Consider the following 20,112-nt stretch of genomic DNA (forward strand, 5'->3'; position numbering starts at 1 on the left):
GGACTAAGGTGCGCCTGACCCAAGCCATGGTATTTTCAATAACCTCATATGCATGTGAAAGCTGGACAGTGAATAAGGAAGACTGTAGAAGAATAGATGTTTCTGAGTTATGGTGTTGGAGGAGAATATTGGAAGTGCCATGGTCTGCCAAAAGAACCAATAGATCCATTTTGGAAGAAGTGCAGTCAGAGTGCTCCTTGGAAGCCAAGACGGCCAAACTTCGTCTCTCATACTTCGGACATATTGTCAGGAGGGACCATTCGCTGGAGAAGGTTCTCATGTTTGGTAAGGTGGAGGGTCAGATAAAAAGAGGACGATCCCCAACGAGATGGATTGGCCAAGTGGCAGCACTGATGAACTCAAGTGTGGCAACAGTAGTGAGGTTGGCCCAGGATCAAGCAGTGTTTCGTTCTGCTGTGCATAAGGTAGCTATGGGTTGGTACTGACTTGATGGAACCTAACAACAGCAACAAACAGCAAAAACTCAAAATGGCTAATGCCAGTCCATTTCAGCTCATTAATTTCTAGGATATTGATCTTTGTGCTCCATTTTGTTTTTGAAAACTTCATATTTTCTTAGATTCATACTTTGTGCATTCCATGTTCTGATTGTTAATGGAATTTTGCAGTTCTTATTAGGAATTGTATCAGCAAATAAAGGTCTCAAAAGCTTTGCTCCATCTACATCATTTAAAGTCCCTTCCAACATGAGAGGCTTAGCACCTTCTGGCACGATATCAGACAATGTTCCACTGCTAATTATAAGGTTTCAGCAGCTAAGTCTTCAGAAATTGTTCTCCTCTCTTTCTTAGTCTGTCTTGGTCTGGATGCTCTGCCAAAACTTGTGCACTGTGAGTGACCCTGCTGGTATTGAAAATACTGATGGCATAGCTTCCAGTGTCAAGCAGCACAAAGCAACCACAGTGCATCAAACTGACACATGAGTGGTTAAGCTGGAACAAACTCTCAGGTTTGAAGGTAGGTTTCCAGGCCTTGTGGGATGCTCAGTTACCCCTCTAGGTGGCCTGCTTCCTCATGATTCCTTCTCAGACTGCAGACCAACCTGCAGTTACCTTGGTGGTGGCTACTGTTAAACATATTTTAATAGCTTATTTTAAAACATATTTAAATAAGACAGTATACACCTTGTATAAAAATTTTAAATATGTAATAAGGGATACAGCGAAAGCTCTTTTATCCCTCTGGCCCTCAAGTTCCTATTCCTTTCTTCCCAAAGAGAGCTATTATAGCAGTCCTTTATTAGGGCGTCTTCCAGAGCTTCTGGTACATACATAATGAACATGAATATGCAGTCTTATTTTTTACCATGTTTTCACAAATCCAGTCTGCTGCCATGGAGTTGATTCTGACTCATAACAATCTGATAGGAGAGAGTAAAACTGTTCTGTCTAGTTTCTGAGGCTGTACATCTCTACAGAAACAGACTGCCTCGACTTTCTCCCAAGGAGTGCCTAGTGGGTTCAAACTGCCGGCCTTTTGGCGAGCATCCCAATACTTAACCCACTACCTCACCAAGGGTACAAGGAAGTATATTATAGAGAGTTTGGTATCTTGCATTTTTTAAAAATATAATGGTAACATCTTTTCACATCACTGGGCAAAGAATTTCTTTACCCTGATTTTGTCTCTCTCTCTCTCTTTATTTTTTTAAACAAATTTATAAATTATGAACCATAATTTCTTTCATTAGCCCCTTACTGACACACATTTATGGGGATTTCTAAATTGTATTGTAATATATACCACTGTAACATATATGCGGTTAACCCTGCTTAACCTGCAAAGCACTGAAACAGAAATAAGTCAAGACGGGATTTTGTAAGACACAGAGTAGCTGGCTGATTTGTATGTACACCAGGCAATAGAATCTTGACTGAAATCATCTGGTAGGTTCTGTTGCCTTCAGATAATTGGATATAGCAATAAGTATGTGACAGTCTGCTGCTGTAAAGATCATGGTCTTCAAACCCTGTGGGGCAACTCTCCTCTGTCCTACAGGGTCACGACGAGTTGAAATTGACTTAATGGTAATGGTTTTGGTGTTCTGGGTTTTAGTCGGGGTGGTGGGAGTGGTTGAACTTAGGCGTTGATCAAAGTGCATGTGTTTTAGTCCATTAAATAGATAGAGCAGATTCCTTCATCAGTCTCTGGATCCTCCTCAGTAAATAACTGGTGATCACATTTAATAGGACGGTAGGCATCTCTTCTTGTTCTACTTTTTAATTTCTTTCCCATCAACAGCTTAGCGTAAGTATGGCTGCTGTTAACATCAGTGTCCTGTTTGCTGAGGCACTTGTTTCCAGTCCACTTCAATAGACGATTTCCACCTAAGGTTTTGTCTTCCTGTAGAAAGAATCTGGCTTTGGTTGCCACTTGCTGTAACCCTGGCGCTCCTCACAGTGTCATCGCTGTGACATTATTCTCTGGTGGGTCCATACTTTTTCTGCCCTTTGTGGCCCATGAGGAGGGAGTCTGAGATGAACTGAGGCCATTGAGAATGGATTCCTTAACTGGGCTGCATCTCAGTACTCCTTAGGTCCCGTTGTTAACTGTCCCAGAACAATGATTACACCCAGCTCCAAACCACGACGATTGCATTCGCACAGCTTTCTCCATTTTGCTGCAGGAGGGGTTCTCTAGGCCCTGACCAATTTCTCTTCCCATTCTACCTGAATCACCTTCGTAAGCACAGTGTTTCCGTATCATGGGTTCATCAGAACACCAATTCCATGAATGGTATTCGACCTCAAATTGTGTTAGACCTTCAAGTGCTTGAGTACCCAAAATGTGCTTGTCAGCCTCTTCATTAAGAAGTCCATTATTATTCTTGCTGATTTCAGCTGCTGTTGAGTTGACCCCTAACTCATGGCAACCCCGTACAACGGAACGGACTGCAACACTGCCTGATCCTGCACTACCCCATGGTTGGATGCAGATTGGACTGTTGTGACCCATAGGCTTTTCGTTGACTGATTCTCAGTAGACTGCCAGATCCTTTCTTCCTAGTCTGTCTTAGTTGGGAAGCTCTGCTGAAAACTGTTCAGCATCACAGCGACACACAAGTCTCCACTGACAGATGGGTGGAGGCTGCCCAGGAGGAGCACTTGCTGGGCATCTAACCCAAGTTCCCCTCTTGGAAGGCAAGAATTTTAGCACTGAGCCATCAGTGCCTCTGCCCATATTAGGACTTGGAAAACATCCCCCTCACAAAGTCCTCATGGCCACTGGGAAGTCTCAAAACCACAATAAAAAATATATATAATGAAAGAAAGAACAGGCAGAGAAGTCGTGTATGTAAAAAGGTGGGAAAACAAGTCCTAATAATGGGCACCTTGTCACAGAGTGAGGCTTCTCTAGTGATAGTTTTGAGACTTCTCGCTGGGTATGAGAACTTTGGGAAGGGGGTGCTTTTCCCTCCAGTGGTCAGAAACAGTCTCCCCGGCTCATTTGGGGCTGGCTGCCCTTTAGGGTTCTGTTTCTTGTCTGAGCGATACCTCTAACCTGCAGCTCTGACTTCATCCTCTTGGACCAGTGAGTGATGCAATCTTCCCTAGCTCAGACCAGACCTGCCCACATCTGGGCAGTGGTATTGGGGGCAGGACCCTCCAGGAGCCTGCCATTAATTTGGATCTCAAACTGTAGTATTCACTACAGACACATTTTCTGTGATGTGGGAAAAAAAGAAGTGTTTTCTTTGCTCGATACATGTTTGTAACATTCCAGGGCTCTTTCTGGTACAGAAATGTAGATTACAGATGGCTTCATCTCTTGTCTCAATTCTCTTCGTGTCTGAGTTCTGCACACAACATCTTGCTGTAACCTCCTGTTTATCCTTCTGCGACATGTGGGAACACGCTTGGGGGAGTTTATATCCAGTAAGGCTTGTCAGAAGCTTAAACATTTGCTACTAATAACCATATCTGGTGGGGTGAGTAAATGAAACCATTTGAAGTCACGGAGAATTTATTCCATAGGGAACTCACTGGATCTGGGGAGCCAGTTAGTCTTGTTTTTTAGCTTCCTCCCCTTGTTTGGATACAATTAAAAAAAACAAAACAAAAAACAGTAGAAGCCATCTCATTATCTTCTACAGGAAGAAGGAGATCTTAATTCTTATTTTTTACTTCTTAAAACTTTGCAATTATTACCTTGAGTATATTTATTAATATACATATTACCCACGACCTCCCTCAAGAACAGAAGTTCCATGAAGCCAGAGACCTCATTCTCTAGTTCGCCTTTGTATTCCTGTTGTTGTTGTTGTTAGGTACCATTCAGTCCGTTACAACTCGCAGAAGTCCTGTGAGAACAGAATGAAATACTGCCCAGCCCTGAGCATCCTTATGATTGTTGTTGTTTATATTCCTAGTGCTAGAAATAATGCCTGGCACATATAGGGTAGCGCAGTGCATGTTTGTTGCTTGATAAAATCTATTCTCTGACCCGTGGTCTCCTTTGAAGGCCTGCCACATTCCCTCCAGGCCAAGTGGGTTTTTTTTGTTGTTAAGTGCCATTGAGTCGGTCCCGACCCATAGCGACCCTGTATAGGGTTTCTGAGGAGTAGCTGGTGAGCTTGAACCACTGACCTTGCAGTTCAAACGGTTTTGCAGTCTGGTGCATTAACCCATAGCACCACACCAGGACTCCAGGCCAAGTGGTAAGACCACCTAAAATCAGACACCAAGTTGAATGTCAAGTATGGGCATCTTGGATGGATATGGAAATGAGAGGCTGGAATTCTGGAAAAGATGTTAAATTGGCAAGAGGTCTCAGCTCAAATCTAATCTCTGTTACTTATTTTGGGAAACTCTCTGAGCCTCAGTTTCTTTGTCTATACAGAAGGGATAATGATTGTTCCCCACACACTTCCATTAAAGAAGCAAATGAGTTCATGTGTATGAAAAATGCTTTTTCAACAATAAAGGACTGCAAAATGAATACTATTCAAAAGCTGTAGTCTTACTGACCTCTGCTTTCCTTGCCTCCCAGACAGCCCGGCACCCTGACCTCTGTCTCTTCCAACTCTCAAGTGGCATCTCTCGTGACCCCCCTCTGCCGAGGTTGCCATTGCAGAGTGAACTGGGGGGTGGTTCCCTTAAGGATTTTCATCTGCCTGATTCCCTCCTAACATTGGGGTGGGGAAAAGGACATTTGTCTCTTACCTCTGGGCCCAGGTAAACCCTCCTCCACTGGTCTGTTGTTGTTGTTGTTAGGTGCCATCAAGTCGGTACTGACTCATAGCAGCCATATGTACAACAGAACGAAACACTGCACAGTCCTGGGCCAGCCTCATAATTGTGCAACACTTTAGCTCATTGATGCTGCTGCTCTGCCAATCCATCTCGCTGGGAGTCTTCCTCTTTTTCTCTGATCCTCCACCTTACCAAACATGATAGCCTTCTCCAGCAACTGGTCCCTCCTGACAATATGTCCAAAGTATGAGAGATGAAGTTTGGCCATCCTGGCCTCCAAGAAGCACTCTGGATGCACTTCTTCCAAAATGGATCTATTGGTTCTTTTGGCAGCCCATGGCACTTTCAATATTCTCCAACACCAGAACTCAAAAGCATCAATTCTTCTACAGTCTTCCTTATTTACTGTCCAGCTTTCGCATGCATATGAAGTTATTGAAAATACCATGCCTTGGGTCAGGCGCACCTTAGTCCTCAAGCTGACATCTTTGCTCTTCAATACTTTAAAAAGGTCTTGTGCAGCAGATTTGCACAATGCAATACGTCGTTTGAGTTCTTGACTGCTGCATCCATGAGTGTTGATGGTTGATCCAAGAAGAATGAAGTCCTTGACAACCTCAATCTTTTCTCTGTTGATAAGAATGTTGTTTATTGGTCCAGTGGTGAGGATTTTTGTTTTCTTGACATTGAGATGCAATCCATACCAAAGGCTGTGCTCCTTGATCTCCATCAGTAAATATTTCAAGTCCTCTTCACTTTCAGCAAGCAAGGTTGTATCATCTGTATATTGCAGGTTGTTAATGAGTCTTCCTCCAATCCTAATGCCACATTTTTCTTCATAGAACCCAGCTTCTGAGATTATTTGCTCAGCATACAGGTTGAATAAGTATGGTGAAAGAATACAACCCTGTTGCACACCTTTTTTTTCCATTTTAAACCATTCAGTGTTCCCGTGTTCTGTTTGAACAACTGCCTCTTGGTCCATGTACAGATTCCTCATGAGTACAATTAAGTGATCCAGAATATTCATATTTTTGCAGTGTTGGCCATAGTTTGTCATGATCCACACAATTGAAAGCCTTTGCATAGTCAATAAAGCACAGGTAAATATCTTTCTGGTATGCTCAGCTTTCAGCCAAGATCCATCAGACATCAGCAATGGTATCCCTCGTTCCATGGCCTCTTCTGAATCCAGCTTGAACCTCTGGAAGTTCTCTGTCAATGTATGCTTGCAGCCATTTCTGTATTGTCTTTAGTAAAACTTTACTCACATGGGATATCAAAGAGATTGTCCGATCATTCCACTGGGTCACCTGTCTTTGGAATGGGCACAAATACGGATCTCTTCCAATCAGTTGACCAGATAGTTGTCTTCCAAATTTCTTGGCATAGATGAGTGAGTGCCTTCAGTGCCCTCACTTTCTTGAAAGATTTCAATTTGTATTCCATCAGTTCAATTCCTGGAGCCTTGTTCTTTGCCAATTCCCACAAGGCACCTTGGACTTCTTCCTTCAGTATCATTGGCTGTTGATCATATGTTACCATGAAACAGTTGAATATCAACCATTTCCTTTTGGTACAGTGACTTTGTGTATTCCTTCCATCGTCTTTTGATACTTTCTGCATCACTCAATAATTTGCCCAGAGAATCCTTCAATAACGAAAGTCGAGGCTTGAATTTTTGCTTCAGTTCCCCCAGCTTGAGAAATGTTGAACATGTTCTTCCTTTTTGGTTTTCTGATTCAAGATCTTTGCACATTTTGTTGTAATATTTGACTCTGTCTTCTCGAGTTGACCTTTGAAATTTTCTGTTCAGCTTTTGGACCTCCTCATTTCTTCCATTTGCTTTAGCATCTCTACACTGGAGAGCGAGTTTCAGTGTCTCTTCTGACATCCATTTTGATCTTTTCCTTCTTTCTTGTCTTCTTAATGACTTTTTGCTTTCTTCCTGTATGATGTTCTTGATGTTATCCCACAACTCTTCTGGTCTTCAGTTTTTTGTGTTTAATGTATCAAATCTGTTCTTCAGATGATCTCTAAATTCAGGTGGGATATATTCAAGGTCATATTTTGGCTCTCGTGGACTTGTTTTGATTTTCTTCAGCTTCAGTTTGAATTTGCATATGAGTAATTGATAGTCTGTTCCACAGTCTGCCCCTGGCCTTGATTTGACTGATGCTATAGGCCACTGGCCTATGGGCCACCTAATCACTGCCAGCTGTCACATCTCTTTCTCTCTCCCTAGGCGGCTGCTGAAGAGTGAGCTTGGGTCCTTCATTACAGACTATTTCCAGGTAAGCTGTGAGTGGTGTCTAAGCATCAGGCAGTACTATGCCTGTGGGTGCAGGTACCTAAAGGAACGGCCATTACTGTACACCTGGACAGTTCTTCAACACCAGAGTTCCAGATACTGAGATCCTACTCTGTACCAGCCGCTGTAGGGCATCCACCGCAGAGCACTCAAGACAGAACGTGGTCTCTGCTCACAATGGGATTGTGGTCCCGTGCAGCGAGTCTCGGGTGTTTGGGTCACACGGTCCTTTAGCTTTTTTAATGAGTCTGGGTTATGTTTACCCATATTTATGGTTTTAGATGGATATTAGATCATGGATATTACAATATTAGACATGAAAACAAAAATTTAATAACATGTCTTCACTCATTAAAATAATAAACCCACCACATATTACCATAAGAGCATTTTTATGACAAGTAACTTTTTCAAAATTTAAAACAAAACTGAGCGGGTATGGTGGTAACGCTGTCTATTTGTGCGAATCTCTGTGCTGTGTGGTTTTAATAGAAGATAGCTGGAGTCTCATATCTGCCCCTGTACTTAATCTATTGTGAGTGTGCACATTGTGTAGTCTCGGGAGACCTTGAGGGAAGAGGCAAATAGCAGCTCAGATTATTAAGAAAACAGTTTTGACCATTTGGATCATCTGAAAGGGTCTAGAGGATTCCCAGGAGCCCCCAAGTCCCTCATGGAGAACTGCTGCAGTGAAATTCTTTTTCCTTCCATGACGTATGCTATTTAGTGAAATCCTCTCCCATTCCCACGATGTCTGGTGTTTAATTGGGCTAATTATATGTGTCTTTTAGTGAAGCTATTTCTTGTCACTAAGTCTCCTGATTTGTTGTTTAAAGACAGGATTGATTAGACTTTCTGCCTAAACATCCCTTCTTTCTAAACATCCTTCTTATGGTGAGAATGAGTTCAAGGTTCCCAGGTACAATAACAGGATGTTTTCTAATACGTGGACACAAGTTGAGTTCCTGACTTGAACCAAATGTGTATGCAGGTGGACGCACGGGCAGGTGTTGAGTGACATTGGATAGGTGGCATTGTCCTTGAGGCATGTGGCCTTGGGCAAGGCAAGCTGCTTTCATTGTTGTGCCTTAGTTTCTTCATCTGTAAAATGGGAATAAAAATAGGACCTAAATGAAATAGCATATGTCAAGCATTACGCCCTGGTGGTGCAGTAGAATAAGCATTGGACTGCTAATGGCAGGGTTGGCAGTTTAAACCCACTTGCCACTCCATGGGAGAAAGATGAGTCTTTCTGCTCCTGTAAAGATGCATAGCAGCGGAAACCCTATACAAGGTCACTAGGAATCAGAATTAACTTGATGGAAGTCAGCACATAGTCATAACGTAGGGTTGTGGTTAAGAGCATGAACCTTAGTTGTTGTTGTTGCTAAGTGTCGTCCAGTCAGTTCTGACTCATAATGACCCTGTACAGGGATTTAGGAGTGACTGGTGGGTTTGCACTACTGACCTTGTAGTGATCAGTCCAGTGCCGATCCTACAGTGCCACACTAGGATTCCTCTAGCCAAGGTTACACTTAACTAGCTTTACCTCTCTGTGCTCCGGTTTCCTGTTCTATAAAACAGGGCGGTAGCATGTCACTTTAAGGATTATTGTGAGGACTAAATACATCATCATAGGGAAAATGCTTATAGCAGTGACTGGTAGAGTAAATGTTATATCTAAACCAGTTAACCAGATGCCATCGAGTTGAGTCCCACTCATGTGTCATAGACCAGTACTCCACATGATTTTTAATGACGGGTTTTTCTTGCTTCTGAGACAAATCTGAGTGGATCCAGCCCTCCAACATTTCCCACTATCCAGGGACTCCTTGTTGTTAAGTGCTGTCAAGTCCATTCTGACTCAAAGTGACCCTGTATGGGATTAGCACTGGACTTTGAACCACAAGGTCAGCTTTTTAAAGCCACCAACCCATACAGGGTTGCTATGAGTGAGAACCAACTCAATGGTTAACACTTAACAAGAAAGGGTTTCCAAGGAGTGGTTGGTGGGTTTGAACTGCTGACCTGCGGTTAGCAATCCAGTACTTATTCCACAGCATCACAGCCGGACATCTAAGTCCGATTTAAATGTCCCACTACTCGTCTGTCAGTTTAGAGCGCCTTTTTAAAATGCTTTTAAAAGGTAACAATTCTGGAAGCTTAAATTTTGATGTACACTTTAAAAGGATGATAAATGTCAGTTTTAACAAAAACAAAACAAAAAACAGTTACTCTAAATCTGGACAAACTGTGACCCAACAGAAGCCTAAAAATTCAATCAGGTCATGATGTCTCAGCTGCTTGAAAGAGAGTTCCTGTCCCAGGAGAAACAAACACACAGATTAAGAAAGAGATAATTAGTCACAAATGTGAATCATCCCAGATGCCCTTGACTCAAAGGTCAGCCTCCCCCTCTGTCTCTTCTCTTGCTTCCTGTCCTGATTGATTTTCAATCCAGCTACAGAGAAGCGGGTTTTTCAATTGGCCTGGAGAAACCTGCTGGGCTGGGCCGAGCTTTTCCTTGACATTTAAAATAGACAGAGTTTGGTGTGGTTTCTATCAGCTTTTAAATGTCAGTCTTCTTTTGGCGTTGGGACTCACCCCAGGAGGGTTGGGGAAGGGCATCTGGGTGGGAACTTGTTTGTCTGGGAAACCCTGAGGTTTGTGGGGGCAGTGAATCCTGCTTACAAAGCATGCCAGATGCTTGGAAACTAACACCATGTCATTTCCTACTGGGAGCACAATCAGAGAAACTGCCCGTGGAATATCAGTCTTTTACTGGGGGGTGTGGTGTGGGCACTGATTTGTCAGTTTAACTTGAGCTACTTCTTCGTTTAAGGTGCTAGACAGGAAAGAAGTTGATCCTACACTGCTTAGTTTCTCTCTCTCTCTCTCTCTTTTTTCAGTGTGTTTTGTTTCTTAAGAACCCTCTCCCTGCTTTAAAAAAAAATCTATTGGGTTTTCCATTGTATCCCCAGTGTCTGTAAAGTATCTGGCTTGTTGTTGTTATGTGTTGTTGAGTCAGTTCTGACCCATAGCGACCCTATATAGGGTTTCCAAGGAGCAGCTGGTGGGCTTGAACTTGTTTAGCATCATAACAACCTCCATGCTTCCAAGGATAGAGGGGTGTGGCTGCACATGAGGGATATTGACCAGGAATTGAACTCAGGTCTCCAGCATGGAAGGCAAGCATTCTACCACTGAGTCACCACTGGCTTTTACTAGACATCAGAATTCAAGAGAGAAGTCCATCTCCTCCTGCAATTCAGACTCCAGCCCCCAAATACTACTGGCTTGTTGTTGCTTGGAAAGTGCACATTTTACTGCTTGAAAGAAAGACTGGCAGAAAGGCTAACCTCTGTAGAAAATAATGAAAATGACCTGAGGTGAGGGCACGGGAAGCAGGTAGAGAAATAATGCTTATCTTGGGTCTGCACACAGAGGACAAGTCGTTTGATCTGCAGAAGCTGAGAAAGATTTCCATAAGACGTTGGCCGGAAACATATTTGACATTTCCAGTATTGATTTTTCTTCTTCCTCTGTTTTGAATAGTGCCTGGGAGGAAAATTGGGGTTTCCAAGAGTAACTCTGTATCCTAGCCACAGCTTTGAGGAATAATTGGTTCCTTATAATTTTTGAGACTGATGAAGGGAAAAGCTCAACATTTTTTCTGTGGCCTAATTGGGTACCTTGGTGGTGCACAGCTGTGGGGTGGCGGGGAGGGAGGGAGGGGAGGGGGAAAACTTGCAGAGACTACTTTTTGCCATTCTGCACCTGTTGGCTGAGTTGTGTTTGTGGAGAGCTTTTCCCCAGGCCCAGAAACTTACATTCTTTTCAACGAAACCAATGTTTTGCTTGATACAGAAACTCAGCCTACAAGAAATGCCTCTAAATGAGTTAGTACTTAGGAAGAGGGGACATGCAGACATCACGATTACCAGTATGTTGTAGATGGCTTGGTAGTAGCTGACATACCACTCTTGCAGATAGGAGCAGAAAATGGAAATATATATGTAAGCCCTTATCTCCTCTTGTACATAGGATCATTATATGTTTTCATTTTCCGGCCAATTCTGCAAGAGTTGCAGGGAGCAGTTTCCCCCAGCTCATTATTATCAGAGGGTATTCAGTAAGGATTTATGGAGAAGTATCCCTGTCACTGTGGCATTTATGGTTGGACACTACAGGAATACAGATGCATCTAGCAGAAGTCCTGGTGTGGCGCTGTGGGTTAAGGCGCTCAACTGTAAAGTTGGTTTGAACCACAAGGTTGGTGGTTCAAGCTCACCAGCTGCTCCTTAGAAACACGATACGGGTTGCTATGGGTCAGAACCAACTCGACAGCATGTAACAAAAGCGGCAGCACAGCACAGCATTAATTTGGATCTGAATGGATAGTAAAGACTTAAAAATAGGCCCAGAAGAAATAAATATTTATACGGCAAAGGCAGGACTTGTGAGAAGTCACAGAAAGTTTGGTCAAACGATAATGAATGGTGAAAATCCACCTTTGTGATTTCCAAACCGAAACTGAATGGGGGGGAGAAGTTTCAGCTCTAGGCTCATCAACCTGGGAGTACTTCTTGGAGAAAGCTGGATTCTCAAAATGACTGTTATTGTCAGCTGCCATTGAATTGGCCCCAGGCTCATGACATTCACATGCACACCAGAACAAAATGCTGCCTGGTTCCACAGCAACCCCATGAGCAGGTACAGGTTCGGCCACTGTGTTCCCTAGGGTTTTCATCGGCTGAGTTTTCAAAAGTTGTCCTGGCCTTTCTTCCTACTCTCCTTTCACCTGGAAACTCGGCTGAAAGCTGTTCAGCATCCTAACAGCATGCAAACCTCCATTGACAGACAGGTGGTGGGCATCAAACCTAGATCTCCAAAGTGCAAAGACATCATTAGGTGACCAGAACGTAGTAAGGTGCTAGGCCAGTACATAAGGGACTTGAACAAGTGGGACTGGACTGCGACAAGAAAGAAGACTGAAGAAGACTGCTTTGTTTTGTTTTCAGATTTTGAAAACTTTGATTTCATAAAGGTTTCCATGAATTCTCAGCAATCACTCCTGACCTACCATTGGACAGTAGTATTCATTTTGTACCTGACGTAATTTCATTCAGCATGTCTTCAAGGCTCATGCACATTGTAGCATTTATCAGAAGTTCATTTCTCTGTAAAGCTGAGAATTGTCCATTGTACATTTAGACCACATTTTCTTTATACATTTATTTGATGAGTACTTGATTTCTCCCACCTTTCAGCTACTGTGAGGAGTGTTGCACAGGTTTGCATATGCCTGTCTGTGACACTTCTAGTAGACCTCTAAGGACTATGCCTAGGAGGGACTTGCTGGACCATATTGGCAGCCCTAGTGTGGCACTGTGGGTTAATGTGCTATACTGCAAAGTTGGTTTGAACAGTAAGGTCAGCGGTTCAAGCTCACCAGCCGTTCTTTGGAAACCCAATACAGGGTCATTATGGGTCAGAACGGACTCAATGGCACTTAACAATAACAATAAAAAATGGCAGCCCCAGCTGGAGGTTTGTAAGAAGCAGCCAAATTGTTCTCAACAACATTCAATTGCATTCTTACCAGCAATGGATACGGACTACAATTTCTCCACACCTCCGTGAATTCTGGTTTTCCCGTTTTGCTTCTTTATCCCTGGTGTTGTCATTATACTTCATGAAGTTGGATATGACTCATAGCAATCCTGTATATGGTTTCCAAGGAGCGGCTGGTAGACATGACCTTGCCGTTAGCTGTTGAGCGCTTATCTGTGGTGCCCACACTAGGGCTCGTACGATTAGAATTAATATTCCTAAGACTGTTGTGAAACTTGAGCTTAGTGCCGTTGTTTAATAATTTATCATTGAGGAAAATTAGGTCCCATAGCTTTTTCTTATGTTTTCTTTCCAGAACTGTATGATTTAAGATTTAATATTTAGGTACTTGATCCATTTTGAATTAGTTTGTATATAAGGTGTGAGGTGTGAATCTTTAAGTTTTCTGCATGTGGAAATCCATTTCTGCCAGTGCCATTTGTTGATGACACTATTTCTTCCTTCCTCATTGAATGGTTTTGAACTTTAGCAGATTTTTTTGAATTTTCTATTAGAGGATTGTGTCACCTGCGAATAGATAGTTTCACTGTTTCCTTTCTAATTTGGAAATATTTATATTTCTTGCTGTATTGTCTGGCTAGGCCTTCCTGGTGCAGCGCTGTGAGTTAATGCACTGAACTGCAAAGTCAGTTTGAACTACAAGGTCGGTGGATTAAGCGCACCAGCTGCTCCTAGAAAACCCTGTACAGGGTTGCTATGAGTTGGAACCGACTCTGTGGCACTTAACAACAACAACAAGGCCTTCCAGTACGATACTGAAGAGGAGTGGGGAGAGTGGGCATCCTTGTCTTGTTCTCATTTTCAAGGAGAAAGTTCTTTATCTTTTTCTACGCTGAGTAGACGTTGGCAGTTGATTTCTCATAAATACACGTAATCATGTTGAGGAAGTGGTAACATCTTTTCATGAACACAATAACTTAACTTTAGTTGTCTACTTTGTCTTCTGCTCATGCATTTTCTATTGCATTTTATATTTTATCATTAAAATTCATAAGGTCTTTGTTTTTTTTTTAAGTTTTTATTGTGAATTGAGAGAAAGTTTACAGAGCAGAGCATCAGTTTTACAACCAACAAATCATACCTTTGTTGCATTACAATGATTATACTCCCCACCATGTACCATCAGTTAACAGTATTTCTATTCAATTTAGGTTTTTTTTGTTTTTTTTTTTAAACTCAGGCATGTATAATAATTTAAACCACTAAAGGGCACATTCTACAAGTCTGTCTCCTGGCTGTCAGCTCTCAGTCCCTCTCTTTCCATGTATCTAGAGCCCTCAGCTGCTCCCTCCCTCCATGTCCCCATCTCTGCCTCCATCTCTGGTGTTGCTGCTTCTCTGGATAAGGTCCCACATTCCGCTTGTGCTCTTCTTCCTTAATGGTCCTAGAGTCCTCTGTTTCTGGATTGTGAGATTAACTTCTCCCCCATTTTTGTTATAAAACTTCTGCCTTTTATAATTGTGACAGTAGCAATTAGTCATGATAATGGTTACTCACTGTTGAATCATAAGAATCTTATCCCCATCTCTTTTTACCAGACCCATCTAGACCAGATGAAAACTATTCAGTGGGGACTCTTATCTCCGCCCCCTAACTCTTAAACTAGACTCCCTCTTGAATCTTGTAAGCCAGTCACTTCATGCCTTTATTGCCCCCTCATTTTAGGTAGGCAATGTCTAAGTTGCCTGTCCCTATTTACCCCGTGTATAGAGGGGATAGCATTGATATTTGATGTGAAGACTCCTTCCCTCTCTGTTGGTATTTTGAGTTACATACTGTATCCACAAGTATAGGTCAAGTTCATCAAATTGTAGCAATTTACCTTCGTTTCCTTTATCAAAAGTTTTTTTTAATCTTCCTCTAGTCAAGTTCTGATTATTAAGCCATTGAGGCTAGGTCAAATAGGTACTATCTGCAAGTTTGGGTGTTCTTGTGCATCTCCTCTCACTTCATATCACCTGGATGCTTCACTTTCAGCTCTAGCCCTCTGTAGCTATGTCCTTGTCCATGGGTTCAGGTGTCCCCAGGTCTCGCCACACTTTGGACCAACCAGCCCTTCCTCTTCTCTTCCATCTCCAGGTCAACGGGAGTCTATGGAATGTGGTTACTCAGCCCATTTCTTCATAGCTGCCTTTCCCCCTCTTCCACTCACCAGTAGACTAATGTGGTCGCCAGCAAGCTTACATAGCTGCTCATGTGTTCCCTTTGAATTTCAGTCTTAGAGAAGGGTTTGTTCTGAAGGGACTTGATTGCTTGCCTTATGGCTTCCTGGCAAACAACTTGCTTATTCTTGTAGTAGCCAATCATACTGCCATTTTTGTTTTGGGTTTTTCCTACTGATCTTTCTTTGAAGATGTATCTTCTGTCGCTCTAGCTGTTTCGGGCTGGTCTGGTTGTGCTTTCTGGTGAGAATGTCCCACCTCAAAAGGTTCTGGATGGAGCTCAGGATTCCACCTAAGGACCTATGCACTAGGTATTTGTTTTAAATTGAACATTAAGTTCCTGATTTATTTGAATTTGTTTTGGTGTATGGTGTGAGGCATGGATCTTGCTTCACTTTTATGTATTTGGAAATACAATTTTTTGCTAGCACCATTTGTTGGAGAGACTGTTCTTCACCATTGATTTTTCTTACTGAAAATCAGTTGATCATAGATGTATGGGTTTATTTCTGGGTTCTCAATTATTTTTCACTGGTCATTAAACCAATACCAGGCTGTTTGGATTCCTATCGCTACATACTGTGTTTTGATATTGGCAAGTAAAAGGATTTTTTCTTTGTTACTGTTCTTCAAAATTGTTTAGGCTATTCGGGGCCTCTTGCCTTTCCATATAAAGTTGAAAACAAGCTTTTCCATTTCCACAAACACCAAGTGATTGATGTTTTCCACCATCATATCTCTAGCTTTCTCTGGGGTATGTCCAGCAGTGCTCCCACTCTTCCTCAGTGAAGTCTACAGTTGCCTCTTTGAAGGTCGCTGATTCCGGTGGTTGCCAATGGTATTCCTGGGAGTTGTCACTTCCAAACAATCCAGGCACTAAGCAGGCAGAGTCACTCTCCCAGACCTCCGCTCTGAGCTTGCCACTTCATGTTGATAGGGAATGACCATGCCCGTTTTTTAAGTGAGAAAGTTAGAGGTTGTTATTTGAACTTGACCAATAGTTGGGAGAAGGCATTGTGGGTTTTACAAACATTGGGATAGCCTAGAAGTTTCTGTTGGTTCTATTGAGAGGAAAGAGTGATTTGGGTTCGCCTGGAGCCTGGGAGAAGGAGGCCTGAATGTTTCAGGTCACACCACATGGGACTGTTGCCAGGCAGCTGGTACCTTTCAGCGGTTTCCTACACCTAATTTCCTTGGCAGCTATTTGAGTTTTGCATGATTATTTGAATATCCTTATTGTATTTTTCTCATGTTTTATGAGCATAAATGGAAAAATGGGACTTGAAACTCATAACCATAGGTCTTAATATAATTGAGATAAGGATAAAAATCAATAGGCATGCTGAAATGGCAAAATCTTTAGCCTCATTGGGTTGAGGTTACTGCACAGTCAATTGAGAAAGAAAAGAACATGTAGGCACAAAATGCTGGAAATATATCACCCGAAGACGAGCTCTGAAGATGAGGTGTAATTAGAGATTTTATAATCCTTGCTAGCTCCATGGGAACAGAATAGCATGTAAGTGTGCTGCCCCCTGACCACGTGCTTGCAGGCACTCATTACATATGGTCTACAGATGGTTTCCTGTGTAAGAGGCAAGGAATGGCAGGAGCCAGGTTAGGGCACTGGGGGGAGGGGGGAGGGAAGAAGACTACGGGGGAGCTTCTGCAAACCTGGTATGAACATAAATGGAAACACTCAGCAGTTGAAGGGCATGGGAGAGAAGAGTGAATTGGAAGGTTTGGGCAATTTTTGTTCTCTATGAGAAACAGCAGGACAATTTTCTCTGAGGTTCTTGAAGGAGAGCTATTCAAAAACAAAACCATTGCTATTGGTACATTCCAACTCGTGGTAACCCCATGGATTACAGAGTAGAACCATTCCATAGGGTTTGCATGGCTGCAATCTTTACAGAAAGGAGCCCTGGTGGCACAGTGGTAAAGCACTTGGCTGACTAGATTAGGTCAGCGATTTGAACCCATTAGTGGCTGTGGGAGAAAAAGAATCTGCTCCCATAAAGATGTCAGCCTAGTCAACCTTATGGGGCAGTTCTGTTCCGTCCTATAGGGTCTCTGTGAGTCGGAATTGACTTAATGGCACTCAACAACAGCAACAGTGATAAACTTAGTGAAGGAGATGGGCAGGCCTTTCCCAGCACTGGTGGGTGGGTTCAGACCCCCAACCTTTAAGCACACACTGTGCTACCCAGGATCCTCCTCAAGAGCTACAAGAGTCATAAATAATGGCGGACACTTTCAAGCACCATGTCTTTCAGGCATTAAGCCAGTATTTCTCAAAATGGGTTCTTAGACCAGCAACTCAGTATCACCTGGGAACATGTTAATGCCATCGAGTCAGTTCTGACTCCTAACAGCCCTGTGTAGGGTTTCTGAAGAGCGGATGGTAGGTTTGAACTGCTGGCTTTGCGGTCGTTTAGTAGTCCAGTGTTCTACAGCGCCACTCCACAATGTTAGAGAAGCCACCTCTCAGACCCCACCTCAGACTAGTGGAATCAGAAACCCCCTCAAGCTGGGTTTTAACAATTCTCTGTGATGCTGGTGTACGCTAAAGTTAGAGACCCATTGCTCTTAGCATTTCTCCTGTACAAACTCATTTTCTCCTCCTGGTGTGGCTCTGTAGCCTAAATACTGGACTGCTAACCACAAGGACAGTGGTTCAAGCCACTGCTCAGAAACCCTATACAGGCTCGCTGTGGGTTGGAACTGACTCAATGGCACATCATATCACCACCACCAACAGCAACTTATGAGGAAGATTCTGTTATGATTCTCTTTTGCAGATCTTGCAACTGAGCCTCAGAGAAGGTAGGCTACTGTCTTAGATCACAAAGCCGAGGGGAAGAGGTAGGACAAAGATCAAATCAAACCCAAGCCGCACAAAAGAAATCTCTTGGATTATACTCTAAATGTCAAAATGCTCTCAAGCTTGTAAACTTTTGCTCAAATTACAATAAAAAGTTACAATGCTCTCAAGACATTTTCTGAAAAATCTCAAGAAAAATTTTAGCATCTTAATGCACCAGACTGCAAAGCCATTTGAACTGCAAGGTCAGCAGTTCAAGCTCACCAGCTGCTCCTCGAAAACCCTATACAGGGTCACTATGGGTCAGAACTGACTCGACAGCACTTTACAACAACAACAAGTGTCCAGAAACTTAGATATAGACTGTTTACCTGCTTCCTTATAAATATATATTTTAAAATTTAGATGCATTCTTTTGATTATCACTGAAACGATGCTAACTGAAGAATTAGCACTGGCAACCTGTTTCTAATCTTCTTCAGTCTCCATGTGGCGATCTCTCTCTGGTCTTGTTATACCTGCACACATGAAGAATGGTTTATTAGGAATTCTTTGGCCCTGGGGTTGATGTGTTGTTATTTGGAAAGGCATCCTGGACCACAGGAAATGTGGTCATCATTTGAGAATACTGGCTGTCCTTTCAAAGTCATAAAGAACCCTATGTGATACTGCAGGATAAGTACTGGACAGCTAACCGTAAGATTGTCAGTTCAAACCCACCAACTGCTCTTCAGAAGAAAGATGAGGCTTTCTGCTCCCATAAAGATTTATAGCCTTGGAAACCCTATACAGGGTCGCTGTGCAGCAAAAAGGACTCATTGGCAGTAAGTGTTCAAACGCATACCGGAAAATAACATGGAGAGGCCCATGACTTCCATCTTTGGGTTTGGACCAAGAAGAGTCAACTTCATAGACATTGATATTGTTGGAAACAAATGCCTAGTGTGGTGTTCTGGGATCACACAAGTTCTTGGTTGGCAGAGTGATGGACGTGCTAGATCCTGCCAGGTAAGATACAACCACTCATTGGGAAACTCACTGGGAACCTTGTGCTCACCTTGCAGGATACTGGGTGTGGGTAGTGGTTGGTGGGTGTGAACCTGGATGGCGCACATGGTTCAGTGCTCCACTCTGACCTGAGAAGTTGGCAGTTCAAACTCACCCAGAGGCATCTTGGAAGACAGGTCTGGAAATGTGCTCGCCAAGGTCACAGTCTCGTAGACCCTGTGGAGTACTTCCACTCCGCACACACGGGGTTACCAAGAGTGGAAATCCAGCAGCAGTGATAAGCAGGGCTCGGGAAAGAGCCTCTGGAGAAATGGAAGTTGGGAAGCAGATCGCACGCTGGGCAGCATAGGTGACCGAGCTGCATGAAGCCTTGCCATGAAACCTAGTCATATGGCCGGAGATGGCCAACCCACTTGTGCCCACAGCATCTTTGAGCCCAAGATGTATCCCACCTGCCTTCCCCATGAGAAGGGGCATCAGAAACCTCTTCAGTTGACAGGCAGGACAGCATGAAGGCTAACAGCCCTCGCCTTTCTGCCAGGGAGGTCTGGATTCCAGTCCTTGCTTGAACACTTAAGAGCTGTGTGACCTTAGGGGAATTATTTAACCTCTCTGTGCCTCTGTTTTCTTAGTAAGAACTGAGCTATAATCATGGCACATACTTCATAGGTTGATGTGGTTACTAAGTGACATGACATATGCAAAGTGCTTGATGTATAGTGAGGAGTCAGCAAATGATAGCTGCTAGTAAACCAGGGTTATATGAAGAAAAATGTGACATCAGGATTGGAGTAAGACTCATTAACAACCTGTGATATGCAGATGATATCACAACCTTGCTTGCTGAAAGTGAAGAGAACTTAAAATACTTACTGATGAAGATCAAAGAACACAACCTTCTGTATGGATTGCATCTCAATGTAAAGAAAACAAAAATCCTCACCACTGCACCAATAAACA

General features: G+C 42.9%; 1 protein-coding gene across 1 annotated transcript in view; it reads left to right on the forward strand.

Moving 5' to 3' along the window:
* The window catches only part of PRR5L (proline rich 5 like), a 98,033-nt gene that overhangs the window by 27,772 nt on the left and 50,149 nt on the right, over positions 1-20,112 (forward strand). The window contains exon 3 of the mRNA XM_006864898.1: positions 7,459-7,507. Coding sequence (XP_006864960.1) covers positions 7,459-7,507 — 49 coding nt within the window. The remainder of the gene's footprint in view (positions 1-7,458; positions 7,508-20,112) is intronic.

Source organism: Chrysochloris asiatica, unplaced genomic scaffold, assembly GCF_000296735.1.
Source record: "Chrysochloris asiatica unplaced genomic scaffold, ChrAsi1.0 scaffold00072, whole genome shotgun sequence".
Lineage (NCBI taxonomy): Eukaryota > Metazoa > Chordata > Mammalia > Afrosoricida > Chrysochloridae > Chrysochloris > Chrysochloris asiatica.